General features: G+C 48.2%; 1 protein-coding gene across 1 annotated transcript; it reads right to left on the bottom strand.

The window, feature by feature from the left end:
* Positions 1-5,634: 5,634 nt before the first annotated feature.
* Positions 5,635-9,354, bottom strand: LOC119114892 (N-alpha-acetyltransferase 40). Its single transcript, XM_037238946.1, has 2 exons — positions 9,218-9,354; positions 5,635-6,723 (listed from the first exon to the last, which is right to left on the bottom strand). The coding sequence occupies exon 2, from the start codon at positions 6,701-6,703 to the stop codon at positions 5,981-5,983; it is 723 nt and encodes a 240-aa protein (XP_037094841.1). The 5' UTR covers positions 6,704-6,723; positions 9,218-9,354; the 3' UTR covers positions 5,635-5,980.
* Positions 9,355-21,750: the final 12,396 nt, after the last annotated feature.

The raw sequence follows: 21,750 nt of genomic DNA, 5'->3' as shown, positions 1-21,750 counted from the left end.
TTGCCAAAAATGAAATGGCAACTAAACAGGATGCTTGTAATTTTGGAATTCGTGACAGCGATTTTGTGGTTCCCGGAGCATTCAACACACGTCATTAGCGTTCGCGCATAGCGGAGCATCTCCCCCTCCGTGATTTAACACCGGATGCGAACAAGAGCGTGGGGCGCTATTGTCGCGAGCCAATTTGTTATCCTGAACACCCCCCAGGGCCGGGCGCACCAGCGCCTCGTAGGTCGAGTCAAAACCGAGACATAACTCCCCCGGGCAAGGCACGCCAGCGCCTCGTAGGCCGAGTCAAATCGAGACATAATACATAGCTCCCCTCAGGGCGGGGCGCACAAGCGCCTTGCAGGTCGGGTCAAAACCGAGACATAGCACATAACGTCAAGAACAACAGAGGCGGAGTGGACATGATGCCCATCATCGGCTGCCAGGTTATTTGACCGCGGATAAAAGCGATGAACAGAACATTGCATAATAACTTTCGAAGTTGCTGCTTATGTAGCAGTATAAGCCTCCTTTTATGGTCAAAAACGGAGAGATGCGCATCGATATCATGCCAACTTTCCTTTTAGATAACTATTATCAGACAGAAAGTGAGGCCATTTAATGAAATGACCATTTCAGATGCTGAATGAATAACACATCTGCATACCGTTCCAAAGGAGATATACATGATGTGGATGCAATACAATTAGCCGTTACATGGAGCCCGTAATTCCCTGTAAATTACGATTATATCGTCATAATGGCATACAGCCATTTGAATTCAGAGGTACAGTTCCTTTACTAGGTTATGTAAATATATATATATATATATATATATATATATACATATATATATATATCTCTCTCTCTCTCTCTCTCTCTCTCTTCTCTTCTCTCTTTTTCTCTCTCTCTCTCTCTCTCTCCATACATATATATATAGATATATATATATATATATATATATATATATATATATATATATATATATATATACAGGTGAGACATTTTGATTGGATGGATTTAGGATCAAAGTTAACGGTAAGCAGCATTTCATCTCAGCCACAGCCACAGTGACATAAACCCACCGACCCTGGGACGGGTAAGTTGAGAAGCAAACGTTCTAACCGGGGCTGCGGGGCGGGCACTGAACTGCAGGGGGGGGGGGGGGGGGGAGAACAAACACGAGATTGGTGTAAGCGTTAGTTGCACTTGAATTTAACGACATTCATTTCATCTATTTAGTGGCTAAAAGTCCACATTGAACATGGCTCCAAATTAAGTGAGTTGTTCAGTGAATTAGCGAGGAACATTATTCACATAGATAAGACAGCAGTAATAGTCTTATTCCTCGGATAAAAACCAAGAGAATGGAGATATAGGTGGGTTGATATTTCGATAAAGGCATGCTGCAGAAACATTAACCCACCTATGTCACCATTCTCCTGTTTTTTCTCCAAGGAATAAGGCTATTATTACTGTCTTATCTATCTGAACATGGCTCCAGTACGTAACCACAAAATAACAACGCCAGTGGCACTCACGACAGGAGCTCAACACAGACCTCGTTGTGGACACCTTATTTTCATACGCTGCCACCACATATCGATGACCTGGTGATGCTTTCATCTGGTCTGTGATATCATACGGCGCTAAAGTAAAGCATCTCGTGACGTGATTTGCACAACTTTGCGTGCACAGCGCCCGTACGAAACATGAGACAGAATGTGTTTGAACACAGACGCACAGCTATCTCTCATAAACTCTGCGTGCCACAGTGTGTGCAACTTTTTAGTATGGTTAAAGCCCCGCTGCTGATGTCTGACTCCATTGCTGTCGGGTCGGTGTTACCGCCCAGCTCCGGTGGGCCGGTGCCGCCCGACTACCGGCCCCCGCACACATAACGCAGGTCCTGTTGCGGACGCCATATAACAATAGGTTTTGGGTCCGCAGACCGATAACTGCGACCATACCCCCTGCAACGGGTATCTGCAAGCGCGACTGCAGATGCCCCAGCTTTCGTTCGCAATGGTGGTGATTTTGGGGCGGGCTATCTGGCAGGTCTTGTTTTCACTATCAAACGGAGCTGCTCATGTCCAGCTAGCATCATTTCGTCCAGCGTTTTTCTCGATCGTCTGAAACAGCAAATCTTGCGTTGTATCTGTGTACGAAAGTACTCACCACTTTGCAGAGAAGCTTAAGCAATCCATTTAATATTAACTGTTCATTCAAAGCCCATATTTTGGAAGTTTGATAAATTTTATGAGTGCTAATATATATATCACCATACATTTTGGCACTAGTACAACCGACTTGGAGGTCCGAGTACATCTGGCGAGGCACATCCAGCTTTCACCAGTGTGTGCAGTAGTATTTTGTCGTGCAAACTGGGTGAGACTTCCGAGCTTTCATGCACATCAAGAAAAAGCTGACGCAAAGCTACAAGGACGTCTCTTAGAATATTCATCTGGCACGCCTGGTGTACAATGCCGAAATACATTTTGTAATGACCCATGTTTGTCATTAGGAATTAGGATCATTAGAGTCGTCACCTAAAATATCATTCAGAGGTTCTCTTTCACCGTTTGAAGACCCCCTGAGGCCATGCGGGTGCCTCGGTCGGCTAGAGTTCACGAGCACCGAACAGAGGGCTCCTTGTCAGTCTGAGCCCTGGGAGCCCATTTCCCAAGCAGGAGCAAGGCTGAGAGCCACGACTTGCATTGGTATGGGTCCCTGAAAAACGTTCGGGGCCTCTAAGTCGATCAAGGGTCCACAGCGCCTAACAGGGGGTCATGTGTCGGCTAGTGGCCCAGACTCGGTACAGGCTTTATTTGAGGAGGTCCGAAAAGGGACACGGGGCCTCCCGGGAAGAAGAATGAAGGGCCTCATTGGAAAGCTGAAGGGCCCGAAGGGCTCGCTGTAGGTCACATTTAGTACCCCCACCCGTGGGGCCGTGATCTCGTGATCAAGTTAGAGTCTCTTGCACAGATCGCGGACCCCTAAAACAGGTCACTCCCGTATTTTGGTCAGAGATCATTAACCCTGAAACCCCTGAAAACTGGCGCTGAAACAGGGCATTCCTACATTTTGGCCCAGAAATCACCAACACCGAACAGTCCGCCACGTGCCAGTCTGAGCTATTGGGGCCCATTGTCCCAAGAAGAGACAAGGCCGGGCTCGCGATATCTATTGATTGAGGCCACTGCAACCACGTGGGGTTTCCGTTTCGGTCAATGGCCCAGTTTTACTCAAGAATACCATTTGCTCAACAGGAACGGGGACAGGATCCCGAATGACAGACGACTTCTTGCGTTGGTCGTGCCCCTCTGCCAATGAAAGAAAACATTTCAACTTATGATAAGTGTCCACGTTGAGGCAATGAAAGGGCCCTGTGCCAGTCAGGGCCCCCGGTACCGAACGGCGAACCCTCCAACCCAATTCCAGCATGAGCCTGTTAAGCTGAACTGGAGTCTATGTGCCAACTATCAGACCACCTGCGGCGATCAGGGATATTGCTGCGTCGCGTTGCTCCGGGGCCAACTGCGCGGGTCGTTCCTTTCCCATTGGTCCCATTCCAACTCGTTCCTCGTCAGAATGGGACCAATGTGATATGATGTAACCCTATAAGGGATGCATTGATTGGGGATCTCTGGGACACTGCGGACCTCCCTTTCAGCAAGAGGCCACATACATCCAACAGGCGGCTCCGTGTCGGTCTGAGCCCTGGGGGTCCATCTCCAAGATTAGTCATGCCGGACAGGTAATTTCTATTAGCTGGGGTAAAACGAATTTTATCACAAGGTTTGAGCCTGCGTGCTCGCAATCTCGGAACCAAGGATAGCGATTGTCTGGATTGTAGTTTCCGTGAAGCAGAACGGTGCTTACCACTGTGGGTAGCACCAGACGGCGGGCGTCGTGCGCTCGATAACAACCGTCGTGAAATATCCCTTCCGAATACCTTATTTCAAAAAATAAAATTCAAAATTCGTATCATTCAATGATAATGCACACACATCTTTATAGTTTTTAAGTTCTCCTCTAGATAGGCTTAAAGTAACAGCAACACGAAAAATAGAGATTCTACCCTTATTCTTCCAGTTCCACCACCCGATTCCATCATTCCAACACCAATGCGCGGTGCTGTAAAGGCCAAATAGTTCTTATCATCAAACCAAAAATCGCGCAGGTGAAATATACTACCTTCTGTGTAGATGTGTCACTTGATGTCCCAAAGCGTTCAAAGATGTCTTTTTCAAATAAGCCATCATTTTCGTCCACCCGTTGGCCACAGCTGAGTAGCCACGGGGCCACAGCCACGGGGCCGACGCTGCACGGCATGAGGAAACTGCAACGCCTGGCTTCGAGTTTGTTTTTGCTAGGATCCACGAGCGCGCATGCTCAAAACTACGTTGCATCATTTGTGCCACTTATCAATTCTGACTAAATGTTGAACTTTTCCAGGCAAACATCCTTTAGCGTAATCAAAACAAACTGCTGCCCATTTCGGTCTACATTCGCGGGCTCCTGAAGGCCTCTGTGGAACCCAGATAAAAATTCTGAAAAAGCTTCCGAGTTATCTCAGTTCAGGAGTTAATTGGACCATTGTATAATGAAGAGGGCTGGTGATACATTTCATGCAATCGCTTTACGCATGATTTCCTCAGTGTGTTGACTATACAATGCAGGCAGAATTGATTTCCCGATAGCTTCTGGCTTCCATTCCAGTCATAGAAGATGCAAATGAAAATACGAAAAAAACATGCTCGCATCAATAAATTGGCCGCATCCAGCGATTTCTGGTGGGACCTTTCACTTCAGGGAGCCCTTTGTCAACCATGTGCCCCCTACCAATGCCCTGGCTACGCGCCTGCGCCAAGGGCACACGTCGTGAGCTATGGCAAATATTTCCGCGTGAGCAACCCCGGACCTGCAGCAGCCTGCGATCCTAGGCGATGCGTCAATGTTCATTAGACTCGTTCGTCATGCGCCAAGTAAAGCACCACTCACAGTGTTGAAGGCATGGCATGCACACATGTAAGTATATGTATATATAGTATATATATATATATATATATATATATATATATATATATATATATATATGTGTATATGTATATATACGCAGTTAGCAGCCCCCCTCCCCCCTCTAAAAGCGGGTCGTCCATGTCCGTGAGCCCGGCCGCAGCACATTTGACAAGTGGAGGGAGAATCGGTTCCACGTGCGAGGCCGACCAAGCTGGTCACCCCACACCTCCCCAGAGGATAGCCGAGTTTTAACTCATGTTCCGCAAGGCCGACCAAGCCGGTCACCACACACCTCAGAGGGAAGCCGAGTTTTAACTCATCTTCCGCGTGCTGCCTTGCAAAAGCGACATCCTCTGGCTCCGAAACAGATGGTTACTCTTAAGGAGCTAGCGGCGGAGACAACGCACCCTTATTGGACCATAAGCACGAGACGAACAGCGGGGCACAGGATTGCTGACGTTAAACCCTTTTTATCCAACGTCCATAGCATGCGCCACTGCCGGCAGACACGTGGCAAAAGGCATCTGTAATACCCTCAACCCTGAATTGTGCTTCATCCCTAATTGTTTTGACCAGCTAAGTTTTCTTCAGGCGTTCGGTCACCACGCAACCATAAACAGGACGACAAAAAAGAGCGATGTATTATCAAAATTTTACATTCCCAACTCGTCAATTTCTAAAATGCCTTCGTGCAGATGGAACAGCCTCTACAGTCGATAACTGACGCATGGCCACGTGTCACGAGCATACACGACAAAAACATCGTCCCAACAACACACCCGTGGCACCTTACCCACCATACAACAGCACCCTTCAAGTGTGCCCTGACGGCCAAATCCGAAATTGTAAACAAGTGGGAAGATGTCATGTCTGAGGACGACAGCTGTTGGCAAAGGGCAGGTTCAACGCACGCTCCAACATGCACATCAAAACGCCCTCTCGAGGAGCTCAGCAACGCTGCACTGACAGCTCAGGTACAGCTCTGCTGCTGGCTTTTACTGACACTGATCTGCGGGACGTTTCCAACATTGACATCTTCCCTCCGAGGATTTTTCTTGCTGAGAATTTCGTAGCAGTAAGTCTGATATATGGTGTCATCAAGACAGGTTTTGTCGCGCACGTAGCCACAGGACTTGAAGAAGTTGTTGGCCACGTCGTTGTGCTTCAGGACCGTAAGCCGCACATACAGCATCTGCTTCTTGAACGCCATCAATTCCAGGATCGACATCATAAACTTGCCGAGTCCGCTCCGCTGGTACGGCTTCGTCAGCTGGATCTCATAGCAGTAGACCACCTCGTCGTCATAGTCGAGGTCGAAGCGGAAGTGACAGAAGGCCACGATCTTGGAGTCGCCGTCGCGCGCCACCAAGTACTTGGCCATGCTTTCCGTCATCTCACCGCGCTTCTCCTTGTCGTTCCAGCCCCACTCGCACGAGTTGTAGAGGGCGCGCATGTTGTCGCGGCAGATGGTCAGCATGGCGTCCAGCTCGGCGTCGCTCAGGTCACCCACGTTGCGGTGCTCAAGGGCGACGCTCACGCCGCGCCGGTCATATCGGCGGAACGCGGCCAGCTCGGCCATCAGGTCGGGCACACTGTTGGCCAGCTTGACTAAGCTCCCGGAGGCAGCCAGCCGCTCCTTCTCGGCGCGCCGCGCCATCTTGCGCTGCCGCGCCTTCTCGCTCTCCCTGCCCATTGCGGCCCCCTCAGCTGAATCTGAAACAAATGGAACTTGAGTTGGCACGAACATGCCTCATTGGCCGTTCCGGCGACTCGGTTGGTTAGAGCGCCTGCCTTCCCATCCACCCAACCGTGGCAGGATGGGTTCGACTAGCTTCAGGGCGCTCGTTATTTGCCCTTGGCAGGTATGGCCTGCGGCCGATGGCAGCGGTCGCGCTAAAGGTCAGTTGACGTCGGAGGGCAGGACGGACGGTGCCGAGCATTGCAGCACGTTAAGCTTTTGCCACTAAATTCTGCCATTGCCTGGAATTGTGCAATCGGACAGTGGGGGTCAGGGCTCACACAACAAGCACTGCTTAGTGTGCATGCTGATCCCACATATCTATCCATTCAAAGGGTTTGAATCGAATTTATAAAAAAACAAAATTGTTGGACAAACACTTCCAGCAGCCAAGCCTACTTGTTGAGACATTTTGGAAATTATATGCAGGCTTGCATTACCAGTAGTCGGCACACACAATTGTGCACACATCCAGACACGAGCCTGGGTTGCAAAAATTAGTTGTATGCTTTCAGGCATTTCAATGAAGAATGCCATGGGATCTAGAATCCACCAATGGGGCTGAACTTGGCACATGTCTCAAAAGCATGGCTTTGCCAAGCATCATCTGCAAAACTTTTTCAGTTATCATCAGACCAATGAAAGCTGCAATAGTGCTAAAGCCATGATGTAGGAATAGAGCAGAGGGGAAAAAGGTGCAACTGGTGACAGACAATGGCACAATGCAGAAATAGGCAAATTATTTTTGTAAAATCTTGGCACAGAACTGCTGCTGAATCTTCTTCATGATGGTAAGGGGGGTACAGGCACCCATGCACATCTACCAAGAATGGAGAAATTAATCATTTTTCAATGCTATGTTGGCACTGCTACACATCTGCATATGTTGCTGCAGCTGCTGCACATGTTAATTTTAAGGCATGAGTCAGTGCGGATGCAGCTTCTTTGCTCCTGTTAAGCTCTGAATATTCAAAAGTCATAATTCATAATTCGCATACCAAGTGCACATCAGTGCCTTGCAACAAAAGGCATATAAAGGTAAAACAAAGTGTAAAAATAGGTAGGTTGAAAGCATGGTTTGTTGCATATCACGCAAGGAATTTTGAACCAACAGTGCACTAAAATATTTTTGAGCAGAAAAGCTTTTAAATGTGCCAACCCATATCAAAATTATGTACAAAAACACATTTTTCAGATTTATTGAGAGAAACCATTCTTATAGCCCTTACTAAACACTGCCATGCAACAAAGCTCACAAACATTCAAGGATGTGGGAACCAGGGGAAGTGGAAACACCTCGCCCCTCTTCTTAAAAGCTGGGAGATGGAAGTTAACACTCCCCCAAACTGCAGGGCATATGGAGGCATTCTGGGTCCGGAATGATACTGCTGATTCTGAGCCATACCGGGGTTATGTCAGCCAGAAAGTTAATTCTGACCTGCTGGGGCCATTCTTGCCTATTTAGAGTCCATTCAGACCAAAATGGGGCACTTCTGAGCCTGTACATTACTGATTTTGGCCTACAGATAGTCCATACCTGACTGGAGGGTCCATTTCAGCATGAAAGTGCCTATTCTGGGGACCAATTAATGGCTTTGACAATCATGTTTTGTTGTTAAATTGATGGGCCACACTATGCACATTGCTGTCAGGCAATAAGGCCAGCATCAAGCTCACTAGCCATGGTGGATGGGCACCATGCAGGTAACAATGTTGTTAGAAAATGCACAGCAAAATCACATACTGCAAGCCCCCACCCTAACCTGCAGCTATCATAAAGTAACAGCATCTGGAATTTGGTTTCAGCAGTTGGGGAAAACAAAAATATAAAAACACAGCTTGTAGAGAAAACAAAATAGTGTGGCAGATTTGCACCATGTACACTACTGGTACTGCGGGACATTCATTAACAGTAGTTGACAGTAAATACCTTGCACTAGCTCATCTCAGTGATTGCCAAAAGCTATTGAAGATTGACTGCTTATGCTTCTTACATTTCCTAGTTTCCAAGTAGGTACTTTACTCCTAAGTATATAATTATTCATCTTGAGTTCAATTTGTAAGGTGTATCAATTAGTCATTGGAAAACAATGCTTAAAATATTGTGCACCTGTTTGGAAATAACCCAGGACATATCATTACAACTTTGTGATTGAACAATCTTGCAAGCCGCTACAACATATATGTGGGCATCTGGCACATACCAATTAGTGTAGCTTGCTACCAGCCAAGGTGCCATCTTTCTCACCTGAGGGACAAATGATGAGGCCACGTCATACCCATCTAGGCTTCTACTGACTCAGATATATCAAGTTTGGGTACAGGGATGTGGTTTCCTTCTCAGCTTGATGGGACTTTAGCCTACCCCCACCAACTTCGAGAAGAAATTTGGTCAAATTCAGGGGGGAGAGCATGGTTTTCAACATTCATTTACGCCTAACATCGTACGCATATGCTACATATACTCACCAACGTTCAGCCTGCTACAATACTATCCACAGCGTATGACGCTGAACTGAATCCACAACTAGTCTTTATATTCTCAAGCAACCCCACCGTCACCGCTCCACGCCGCCTGCGCGCGACTCTTCAAAATGAACGTCAGAAACTCAGAATGCTACAGAAATGGCGCGAACAGAGTGGCAAGCTTCAAGGACAGAGCTGCTCAGTAGTTTATCGATTTTGCTACTGCATTTCTAGGCTCTATGATTTTGTAGAAATTATTTTCCTGCAAAACCCGGCTCAAACACGAAGCAAATTAAAAAACAATTTCTTATTCCAATATAAAACCAAAAGTTCTTCCCCACGGAGAACAAAAAACCTGCTTCACCTCACCTTACTTTACCTAATGGTGATCGGGAATTCAAAGCTGATCAAGCTCTAAACTCACGGTGATTTAGTGACGGCGCTCTGTAGATGAACATAATAATTGTACGTTTTTAATTCACTGCCGGGTACCAGTATTGTCGATTCTGGCCTTTCGTGGCAAAAGGCTGAGGCCCGGCCCTAGTCGAATCTAGTCGCGCGGCGTTTCAAAGCGCCTGATTTCCGGAACGGATGGGGACAACGGACCGGGACATAATTCCCTCGTTTGCCAAACCCTTCCCGACCGCCCGCTGTGACAGGTAGGGGTCGACCCCCTCGGGTCCCCATCCGCTGGCCGGACGAGTGGGTCCGGCCCGCCCGTGTCCCACCCGGGCGCCGTCCACAAAACCTTTACCAAACATATTTTTTGGTGGGTTAGTTGTCCTTTGCGCAAATTTGCTGTAATATTTGTTTATTTGTTTATTTAGGACATTAGCATTTCCCAGACAAAAGCCCAATTACGGCAGCAGTCCGGTTTTACGAACAATAAATATACGATGCACACACAAACAAAAAACCTAGCCACACACACACACACACACACCACACACACACACACACACACACACACACACACACACACACACACACACACACACACACACACACACACACACACACACACACACACACACACACACACACACGCACACGCACACGCACACGCACACGCACACATACACGCACACACACGCGCACGCACACGCACACACATAGCCGCGGATCAAATCATGAATAAAATATTCCACGTGTGCCGGCGAACCTAAACAAATCAGATCGGAATGATTTTGTTGGATGAAAAAAGTCAGTGAAGGAAAATGCTGCAAAAAATTGATTGCAGGTAGCGGGCAGTCGTGAGACCAATCCATTTTCAACAGTGGCTTTCAACCCTTGCAAATGGCTGGTGGAAACGGCCAATATGCCGAATACCCCGGAAGGATGTAGCCAGACTGAACAGTGATGTCAAGTGAGCGTAGTCAAGCCTGTGCTGAAATACGTTGTATAAAATAAAATGTCAGACTGAGTGAAGCGTATCTTGATAGATGATGTTTTGAAGAAAGCAAGAAGATGCTCATAATCCAGTGGAGGACGCCGAGACTGGCTACGCGAATCCAACCATATGAAAAAGCTGTGTTGCGGTCTTTCGAACCAGGTGAGATGGGAAACGGCAGCACCGCTCCAAATACCGCTGCCGTACTCTATCAATGGTCTCACATGAGCGTTGAAGGCACAAAGCAAAGCCTTGTGATTGAACCGCGCCTGACGAGGGCACGACGGCATTTGCACGCTTCGCATGAGAAGGCCCAGCATCCTATTGGCTTTTGAGACAGCTGAATCTATGTGATTGGCAAAGGTGAGTTTGTTGTCCAGCATGACGCCAACATCACGGATCTGCTGGCAGCTATCCAAGTGGTGACCGTCTAGTGCGTATGAGTAGTGAATAGGTGACGTGCTGGGGCGAATGAGATGGCATTGCACTTAGCTGGGTTCAATTCCAGTCCTCAGTTTTTGGACCATTCACAGAGGCGATCCAAAGCCGCCTGAAGTGTTAAGACAACCTGCTACATTGTCGATTCAGTGATGAATTTTCACATCCTCAGCCTACGTAAGGCACTCACGCTCGATTTGGTCAGGAACATCAGCCAGAAAGCAGGCGAACAGCAACGGCCCTAGCAGACTGCCTTCCGGGACACTAGATCGCACTGGAATCCAGTCAGATTGTTTGCCGCTGAGCACTGCACGTTGTGAACGATTGCTGAGGTACGACTCCAGTCAGTTGCACGCTTGGCCAGTGATGCAAAAAGAATAGCGAAGCTTGTGCAGCAGACGGAGGTGCTTCACGCTGGTGAATGATGAAGAATAATCAGTGTAAATTGCATCTGCTTGTTTACCTTTTGAGATAGATGTGCAGCAGCGTTCAAGAAAACATGAAAGGCTTGTGATGCAATAGCGCTTTGGAAGGAGTTCGTGCTGGGATGAGAGAAGGGCGGGCAGACAAACCTGCGATAGGCTATCGCTCGCAAATTTCTCCAGTATTTTTGAACAGCTAGGAAGCAACGACACAGGTCTGTAATTTCCAGGCAGCTTTTTGAACCCCTTCTTACGCACCGGTGTCACATTCGCTTGTTTCCACATGGCGGGGAAGACGCTAGAGTCTAGAGAAAGCTTACATATTATTACTAACGGAATAGCTAGCTCCTCAGCACATTCCCTGAGAATCCGGGCACTGAGCCCGTCGGGACCACAGGTCTTGTGTGCACTGAGATCGCGTAACAAGCGTGCTACACAGCCATGTGGTACGGTAAAGCTGTTAAATTCAGGCGCATCGAGCAAATGTGGGTCAGGCGATATACGAACATCAGGGTCACAGAACTTACGGGCAAAACACATGTTGTATTAGAACATAATAATACCTTCAGCATGTATATTTCGGATTTTCCAACACAGGCGTGATTAGTTACTTGGCGTCAAGTCAATTTTCAAATTTTGTCGTAAATCATGTAATTTTGCACGCATTTTGTGTAGATTTGGTGTTTGCATGCGAGGAAAATAGCACGATCTCGTATGCACAGCGATCATATGAGCAAAGAGCGCATCATTGCCTTGCTCGGGTCATGACCTACCTCTATCAGTACCTTCTGCAAAACACATGCTGAGCCCAACGCAGGCAGCTTTTTCGATAATTTTGGGCACCAAATATGAATGCTCCATTGAAAACATGTGATATAATAATGATGCATAATGAGCTCACAATAGGTCCGTGAGGACATAAAAGGTCATGTGAGATCATCCAGGCTCAATGTCCCCGGTCGTCGGCAGCGGAGAGGCTAGATGAACGAGTGCGACGCGTGCAACCACACCCATATCGTGTTCATGAAACTGATGACGTAAAATCCCATGTAGCAAGGTGCCCGTTGCCAGTTTGTTACAAATACATTACCAAGCGTCCAAGGTTTTAGGTGCAATGTTTAAAACAATTACGCGATGCTGAGTATCTGTAGATGTACAACGCACTATTTCTGGCCTCACAAAACCATTACACTGGTGACACGGACCCGGTGAGCATTTCAATTTTGTCAATTTGGCGGCTTAGAATTTGACCTTAGTTGAGCTCAGCTGACCTCTAGGTCATCTTAAAATGATTGGGTGCTTTTGTCTCACACCTGCACCTAATAGATTAAGCTTGAAGGACATTGCGAAATAAAACTTTCTTGCTTTCGTTTGCATAAATATTTTTCATCGCTCCAATTTTCAGCAATGGAAGGGTCCTCCCTCCAATGTTGAGCGATGACCGGTATTACCATACCTTTGCGAGGGGACAGAAATGGTCGCAATGGGCTCCTCACAGACTTAACGCGCACATCAGTGGCGTCAGTATCCGCCCTGACGTGTTAACATATGCTTGAAGTGCGTTTATCAGAAAGACCGTTTTGATACATTTCGTGATCTCTAGTGACCTCACAGTTGACCTGAGGTCAAAAATTTGGGATGCGGTCTTGATGATTTGACGGGACATTCACAACAACTTTTTCTCTTACGTCATCCGGAAGTTTGAGATACTGGAGGGGAAGTCAGCTTTCCCCCACACGCGCGCGGTCGTCTCAGACGCACGGGTGGGCGTAGGTTAAAGGGGTAGGCTTGAAATTGGTACCAACGGCATGCTGTTTCAGGTTTGATACATAGCTCATGTATCCTCATGATACATAGCTCATGTTCCTCACCGCATACATATATCATGTATGCGGTGAGGAACCAAAGCCAATTATCCGGTGCGGTGAGACACACTGAGCCGCTGCTAAATACTGCTCGGTGCGCAGGTTAGTTTCATTAACTAAGCTCTGCCAGAACCTACCATCTCAAACATATTTTCTAGCTGTCCATCAAAAGGTCTACCTCTGAAGTTCGGCGTCACGCCAGGGTCTCCCCGTCCCCAATAGAACTCTTAAAGAAGGCTCAACAGATGCGGTGCAAGCTGCAACCTAGCTAAACATTCCGACAAAAACACGTGACGTAAAGGTTTGGAACGCATGCCAAGTCATTAACGCGATCTAAGGATGACTGACATGAGTGGTAACGGTGTCCATGAAGATTTGCCGCCACAATACCTGTTATATCTCTGTGGAAGAGCAAGGAACAGCTCAATATTGACAAAAAAGTGTAATTAAATATTTTAAGTCACAGAGATTGTTGGATTGTTCATTGACTGACGACGGAAGCTGTCCCACAATGACTTCCCTCACACTTGTGACATTGTACAAGCAAATGCAGAAGAAACATATTCATCTAACGTGAATAACACTGCTGATGATTGTAGAGTTACTATACATTATGCGGTGCTGTTCCGTGGCCATGCAAACATAAGCTTTACTGCTGGCTTGTGAGTTTGCTTACCAATGCTGGCCTGGCGGCTTAAAGGCCTGTAAACATTTTAAGAACAGGCTGCAAAACAGATCCTGAACCTGACAGTCAAGCATGCAAGTATTCATTGTCATCGGCCAACGCGCCACACCGCGACCTTCGCCGCCCGGACGCCGCCGACTGCGCTGTTGGACACGGTGACCCGGACTTCGCGATCCTTCACTGGCGGCGGAGGACGGGCCAAACCTGTTCTCACGTTGCCCCATGAGTAGACGGATTAGTCCAGAGGCAGGCCAAGGCAAATGCCCTCAGCAAATGGGCGAATGGGCGCGAGTGTCCCATGCCTGAAACTGCCTCTGTAGAGCCACGTGCAAGAGGGGTCTGGGTCCCAGCCATTTGCCTCTGCCTGGGACCTCTGGGCCTCAGCGATTAATGCTACTTTTGTGCGTTTTAACCTCGTATTCATCTCAGATTTCTTGGTGGAGAACTTGCCTTCTCTCCAATGCTTGTTGCCAGGGGTGGAGTTTTGAGTTGTTCATTGGGGGAGGGGGGGGGGGGGGGCGAGCACATGTGCCCTGCTCATTCTATTTCCAAGACACATTTCTTCAGAAATTTTGCCCACTTCGCTCTACGGTCATAATTCGGATTTAATACAAGACAAAGGCCCCTCAGCTTCCGGTTTTTTCGGTATTATGAGCTCAAACTAACTACGTTGAGTAAACGACCTTCGATGAATCGGGAGGCACTGGTTAAACGACAATGTAGTGTTCAACTACGAGAACATTAGCGGTGCTCAAAATTACGACCTGCGTTCATCCTCAGCACCTCAGCTCTTGAGGATGAGCACGGGACAGCAGACAGACGTTTGTATTTTGATAACGTTTCCTGATGGACGTCTCACAGTTTCTGAAAATTTAAGATACCGATTCTGCATTTTGTTTTGGTTCAAGGACAGCTTATTTGCTGGAGAAGGAGCAGCCACTATTTGACCACAGCAGCTGCCTGTCGTAGTAGACACCGCACGTGCCCACAAATGGTGCCACTTGTGATGCGAATGACTCGGTTCCGGGGGGCTGCGGGAAGGCAACGATTTTAGGTGTCTGTTGAGCTCCTGCCGGAAGTGCCAGCCACTGGGGCTACAGAAGATACTTCATTGTATGACGTGGTGGATGCTCCAGAGCTATTCAAATTTGATGGTCTCGTTCTGCCTGTAATCAAACAATGCAGGCAGGGAAGTGTTCTGATAACGAGTGGGAAGAGGCATGGAGCTATGTCACCCACCCTCTGGGCCAGCATGAGCCCCCCCCCCCCGCCCCGTTTGGACCATACCAACCCTTCATTTCGAAACCTCGGCTTTATTTCCAAGAGGCACAATATTCCAGGAACACCGCAAAAGATCAAAAAAATTTAATTTTCAGAGACATTAAATTCCACAGGTACTTCTATACATGTGCTTTGTCCGTTTGACAAAATACTGGATTAGCCCCCTCGGCAAAGGAGCACTAAAACCGCCATTTCCGAGGCTGCAACCTTTAGTTCCAAGAGGCGCCCCATTCCAGTTGGGACCGAGAAGAGCTGCGAACCCCCATGCTCAATGGGCACAACAATGCTGTGCCTCCCACCCCGATCGAAATCCTGGAACAGTTCCCTAGGCAAGGTGCCCCAAAACCTTTACTTCGAGGTACCATGACCTTAATTTTCAAGAGGGATATCTGTGCGTTTCACCGTGACAAAAATGCTGATTGGTCCGTTCTTTGATGTTTGGCAAAGCGGCACCACCATTTTTTTTTCATTTTGGATAACCATAATCTTTCTTTGCCAGAGAAGCTTAACTCTAGTTGGCCCCTTAAGGGGTACGAAAACATTTTTTTTTCTTATAGACAACAAATGCCAGGGAAATTGCAATACCCGTGGCGCGCCATGGACAAAATAATCGATCGGCCATTCGGTGGAGGGACAGCAAGATCTCCATTTCGCATCACCAAAGCACTTATATGCAAAAGGCAGCAAGACCAAGCCGGCCACTGAAAGGGTTTCGAAACCTCAATTTTTAGGCACATCACAATTTCTTTGCTTTCCATCCGGGCCAAATTCTGGATTAACCCCTTACTAAATCAGGCACCACAAAACCTTTATTGCAGAGCATCATGAATATTATTTAAAAAGGCACCCAATTCCGGGGGACACCACGATAGATCCCACTGGGATCGATCGACTTGAGGTCGTGTGTTTTCAAGAAACAACAAAGTTCAAAGGCACCACAACGTTTGTACGTCCAAATGGGGAACATTCAGGGTCGGTCCTTTCGGCGATGGGTCACCAAACCGTTTATTTGAGGAACCCTAAACTTTAGCTGTTTGGGCACCAGCCTAGTCGATTCTAGTCTTTCGTGGCGAGCGACTGAGGCCTGGCTCTAATCGAATCTAGTCGCGCGGGGCATCAAAGCGTCTGACTCCCCTCACCGGAACGGATGGACCGAGACATAATCTCTCGCTAACGAAAACCCTTCCCGACCGGCCGCTGTGACAGGTGAGGGGCGACCCGTTCCGGTCACAACCGGCCGCTGTGACAGGTGAGGGGCGACCCGTTCCGGTTACAACCGGCCGCTGTGACAGGTGAGGGGCTACCCGTTCCGGTCCCAACCGGCCGCTGTGACAGGTGAGGGGCGACCCGTTCCGGTCACAACCGGCCGCTGTGACAGGTGAGGGGCGACCCGTTCCGGTCACGACCGACCGCTGTGACAGGTGGGGGGCGACCTGTTCCGGTCACAACCGGCCGCTGTGACAGGTGAGGGGCGACCCGTTCCGCTCACAACCGGTCGCTGTGACAGGTGAGGGGCGACCCGTTCCGCTCACAACCGGCCGCTGTGACAGGTGAGGGGCGACCCGTTCCGGTCACCACCGGCCGCTGTGACAGGTGAGGGGCGACCCGTTCCGGTCACCACGCGTGGGCCGGACCAGTGAGTCCGCATGTGTTGGTCAAACCTTTCGAAATGGGGGCTTGCCAGATGAACAGCTCATCTCGCGCCAGGTTGGCGGGGGGGGGGGGGGGGGTATATTGACCTTCCCTACGGGTTTTCGAACACAGCTCAAAACCGTACACTCGCAGTGACATTACATTTACAGTACCTATAGATCTATCAATTTGACACCCTTTGTGCAAATTTAAAGTCTTGATTTAACCAAGGTCAGTGACCTAGGTCAGATCGAAAGGGTCAGGCTCTAAAAACTTTGACGGAACACAACTTTTTGTGAGTTTTATACTTGATTCAACAGGCGAGCTACGTGACGTGAAGCCGTAAGTCGAGGTTTTCATCGTAAATGATACAAATTTGTTCGTATTTTTGTGGTGTTTTGGTGTTGGATACGAGGGGAAGAGTGCTACCTCACATGCACAACGATCATATGACCGAAGTGCACATGACCTTGACCCAGGTCATCACCTATCTTTGAGGGTGCCTTCTGCGAGGCGCATGCTGAGCTTAAAATAGAGTTTTATTCGGTAATTGTGGGCGCAGAAGCTGAACAATCCACTGCAGGCATGTTGTGATATCATTCTAATGCACACTGAGCCTAAAATAGGCCACGTGAGGACATGCAAGGTCATGTGATGTCCATCCAAAGTCAATGCCCTCTGGCGTCGGTAGCAGAGGCTAGATAAATGGATGTGACGCGTGTAACCACTCCTAAACCGTGTTTGTGAAGCTGATGACATATGATCTCAACGTGCTCGTTCTCAGTTTGCTACAAATTCATTACCAAGTGTCAACGGGGTTATGTATAATGTATACAACAACTATGCGGTCTTCAGCATCCGTAGATGCAGAACACACTTCTCTCGACCACAGAAACACATTGTGCTGAAAGCATGGGTTCGGTTAGCACTTCATTTTTTCATTTTGATGGCCTTTGAAGTTAACCTAAGTTGACCTTAGCCCATCTCTAGGCCACCACAAAATGACATTTTTGTGCTTGGGATGCTTTTTTCTCAAAGCTGCACTTAAGAACATAAACTTCGTCAGAGGCACATTGTGTAGGAAATATAAAGATAATTGTTGTAAGCTACTGGCAGACCAATTTCGAGCAATGATAACCTGCTCGGATACACTCCATCTTTCGGGGGCCTTCTATATATATATATATATATATATATATATATATATATATATATATATATATGCATATATATATGTATAGGCATACACATACATGCATGTATTTAATTATTCATTTATTTCTTAACTCCGGAGACCCATCTTACTGTGCTCAGCCGTATAAAGCTAGGCGTGCTACGCATGCAAACATATAGACCTTACTCATTTTCTTCAGATCGTGTTAAATGCTGTGATTTTGAGGCTAAGTGTTTCGGAACGACAGGCAAGATGAAACTGAGTTGGCTGCTAACAACCATCAAAACCAAGCATGGACTTAATTCCTTGCTTATGTAGTTACGGCTAGCCGGCTGGGCGATGTAATCAGCTGATGACTGATGACTAATGCATAATTTTTTTTTTCATTTTCATAAAGGATTACAACATATCTTATCATTCAAAGTACGTGAAGAACATGATGCACTAGTGTAATGTGCGTCACACACTCAGTAGCCAATGAAAATGACTCGTACGACGTCGGCGGCATGTAAAATTATGTTCGGTAGTTGCGCGTAAAAATTCATCGGCGCACATTCGGCTACTGCTCTAAGGCGAAGGCACCAAGGGCAATTGGGACGAAACCTGAGCGATCATGGGTGCCGCAGGCCAACAAAGTGGCCCCCGTCAACAAGTATAGGATCTTCAGAGCAAGCAAAAAGAGCCCAAGACCAGCGCGTTGGGCCCCTTAACTATCGGTAGTGTCCCGGCAAGCTGACATGTGTTACCCCACCCAGAGCAAAAGACCCTGTGAGAAAAGGGGAATTACCCAAGGCCATGCATTAATACCCCTGTGCGAACAAGAGTGTACGAGCGCGTTAACAGAAAGAGCCTCAATAGGAGTGAAGAGTCCTCCGCAAAGGAGATCAAAGGGAAGCATCCCCTAATCAAAGCAGAGGTCCCCTGAACATCGAATGTCTCGGTGCCTTACCTTATAAGGGCCCTGCAACGGCACAAGACCCTCCAAGTAAGTGGAAAGAACCGGAAACTTATATGAAGGGCCCCTGACCATCTGAGCGTACCCTGGCATATGGGCCCCAGAAATGCGTGTAGAGTCTTTCGGGCGAATGGGACAAATCCGTGAAGGAAAACCTGATTGATCAAGAGCGCCCCTACATGAGAGCGGATAGCGGCCCAACAGCAGTGTTGGGCCCTACGAGGAGGTGCAAACAGATCAAAGACAGCATGGAAAGCTCCTTAGCAATCAGATTAACTGGGCAAGTGAACATATAGAGCCCGGGCAGCAGCGTAAGGCCTCTGGGTAACGCAATGAGCCCAAAATTTTCCCCCTAACAGTACCATTTTTAAACAGGAAAGAATTAACTCCGTCTGCTCATGAACTCTTTACTTTTGTTGCGAGCAATTGTTCTTGGTCGTCTGTAGGTCCAAAGGCGTCCAATTTTGCTCTCGGAAAACCGCGTCTGTTCGGCCGGTTATGGGCACCTTTGGAGCCTTTGCCCCGTGCCTCCCCCCACCCCATGTGCATCCGCCACCGGCCTGAGCAGCTTAATAAATGGGGCCCGCCAAAAACATGCGGCATCCATTCACATAAGAAATACTTACGACAACATGTGTAGCGCTCCCAACGATCGAGCGTGCCCGAGCAGCTTACAATATAGGGTCCCGTCAAGAGCGTGGGGCCCTCCATTTAAGTAGGAAGCACCCAAGATCCAACGTAGAGAGCCCTCGAATGATCGGTGACCAGGCGTGCCAGAGCATGTTAACAGACAGGGCTTCGAACAAGAGCGTAAGGCCCTCCATTCAAACGGGAAGAACTGAAGGCCCTATGCAAATGGCCCCTCGAACGATGGAATGTGCCCGAGCAGGTTATAAGAAGGGGCCCGTCAAGAGCGTAGCGCCCTCCAATAAGAAGTACCCAAAACCCAGTACGGAGGGCCGCCAGAAGATGGGGGGTACCCGAACAAATTATATTATCGGATGGCCCCGACAGGAGTGCAGGGCCCAAAATCCAAACGCTAAGACCCAATATACAGAGCCCCGAACCAACCAGTCTAGCCAAGGAGGCAAACAGATGGGGCCCCGATAAGTGCGTAGGGCCCTCCATTCAGATAGGAAGTACCCAAGACACAATGTGGAGGGCCCCCGGATATTCGAGTGTGCTCGAGCAGGTTAACAGACAGGGTTCTCGAAAAGAGCAGAGGGCCCTCCATTCAAAAAGGAAGTACCTAAAACCAGATGTATAGATCCCCACAATAGAAATGGCCAAGTATCTTATCAGAAGGAACCCCGACAGGAGCGTAAGACTCTCCATTCCAATTAGAGGTACCCAAAACCCGGTGCGGGGGGCCCCCGAAAGATGGAGTGTATCCGAGCAGGTTATCATTGTTCGAAATTGGTCTGCCAGTAGCTTACAACAATTATCTTTATATTTCCTACACAATGTGCTTCTGACGAAGTTTATGTTCTTAAGTGCAACTTTGAGAAAAAAGCATCCCAAACACAGTGTCATTGACACAGTGACAAAATGTCATTTTGTGGTGGCCTAGAGATGGGCTAAGGTCAACTTAGGTTAACTTCATAGGCCATCAAATGAAAAAATGAAGTGCTAACCGAACTCATGCTTTCATATATATATATATATATATATATATATATATATATATATATATATATATATATATATTACATGCGACCCGTCTTAAAATGTAATGACAGAAAAGCAAGAATATTTTCTGGAGGGGGCCCCAAACTCCAGGGGGCCCCACTATGTTGCGTGCCCCCCCCCCATGGACGAAATCCTAGATCCACCCCCGCCAACATTCAAATATTCGCGTCATGACATGTCACTCGAGTGACATTACGAATCCGACAATGTGCACAAGTTAATATTTTTACGCGTAACCATTCACTGTGGGGTTCCATTCCCAGAGGTGCCCGCCCTTTCTGCCAGGATGAGGCAGAAAGGCAGGCGATTGCAACTGGCTTCCGGTTGCAAAACGGCCTACGGACAGTTTCTGTGATTGCAAAAACGGGCCCACCTGACATAAACAGATCACCACCGGTCACGTTATTTGATAGATCCTTCAGGTAGTGAGGGCATAACCGGACCAAAAACTTCAGTACTTTTGGCAGTATGAGTCTTCGTAAGGGTTCTACAACACGAAAACGGGACCTTGAGGAATGAAAATAGTACACCCGGCGAAGAGCACTCCCGAATCCGAGACGCGACCCTCACGGAGACACAGTCGAGCTCCTGCGGCTCGAGCGAGCCGTCAGCCGTTTGACTGCGCTAGGCACGCGGTGACAAATGTCGACGAGCTCGGACACGGAGCACGGTCTCGGTCTCGCTGCAGTCTCGATGAGGTCTCTGCGGTCTCTATGAATGGCCTAGACACCTTTTTGGAAAATATTAGTTGGAGGACTGCAGCAAGCATCCCTGCGTGCCGGTGGTGGCCAGGCGGCCGGATCGGTCGAGCCTCGCCACAGAGCTGAAGGGAAGGAGAAGAGGTGATGTCAGGGCGTGTTGGAGTAGAAGCCGATCGGCGTGGGAACGCAGCTGAACCGCAGAGCTGTGTATCGTGGAGTGCCACCTGGCGGCTGGCAGCACGTTTGTAGTTCGGCCGCTGCCGCGGGTGGCAGCAGTGTCCCCGGCCCGGCCGTGCCGCGTTGC

The sequence above is a fragment of the Pollicipes pollicipes genome, unplaced genomic scaffold, assembly GCF_011947565.3.
Source record: "Pollicipes pollicipes isolate AB1234 unplaced genomic scaffold, Ppol_2.1 Scaffold_3087;HRSCAF=3621_pilon_pilon_pilon, whole genome shotgun sequence".
NCBI classification, from domain to species: domain Eukaryota; kingdom Metazoa; phylum Arthropoda; class Thecostraca; order Pollicipedomorpha; family Pollicipedidae; genus Pollicipes; species Pollicipes pollicipes.
The sequence above is the reverse complement of the archived record's forward strand: the minus strand, read 5'-3'. Positions and strand labels throughout refer to the sequence as shown.

Coding starts and splice junctions, on each gene's coding strand:
- LOC119114892 (XM_037238946.1), bottom strand. CDS start 6,703: ATGGGCAGGGAGAGCGAGAAGGCGCGGCAGCGCAAGATGGCGCGGCGC.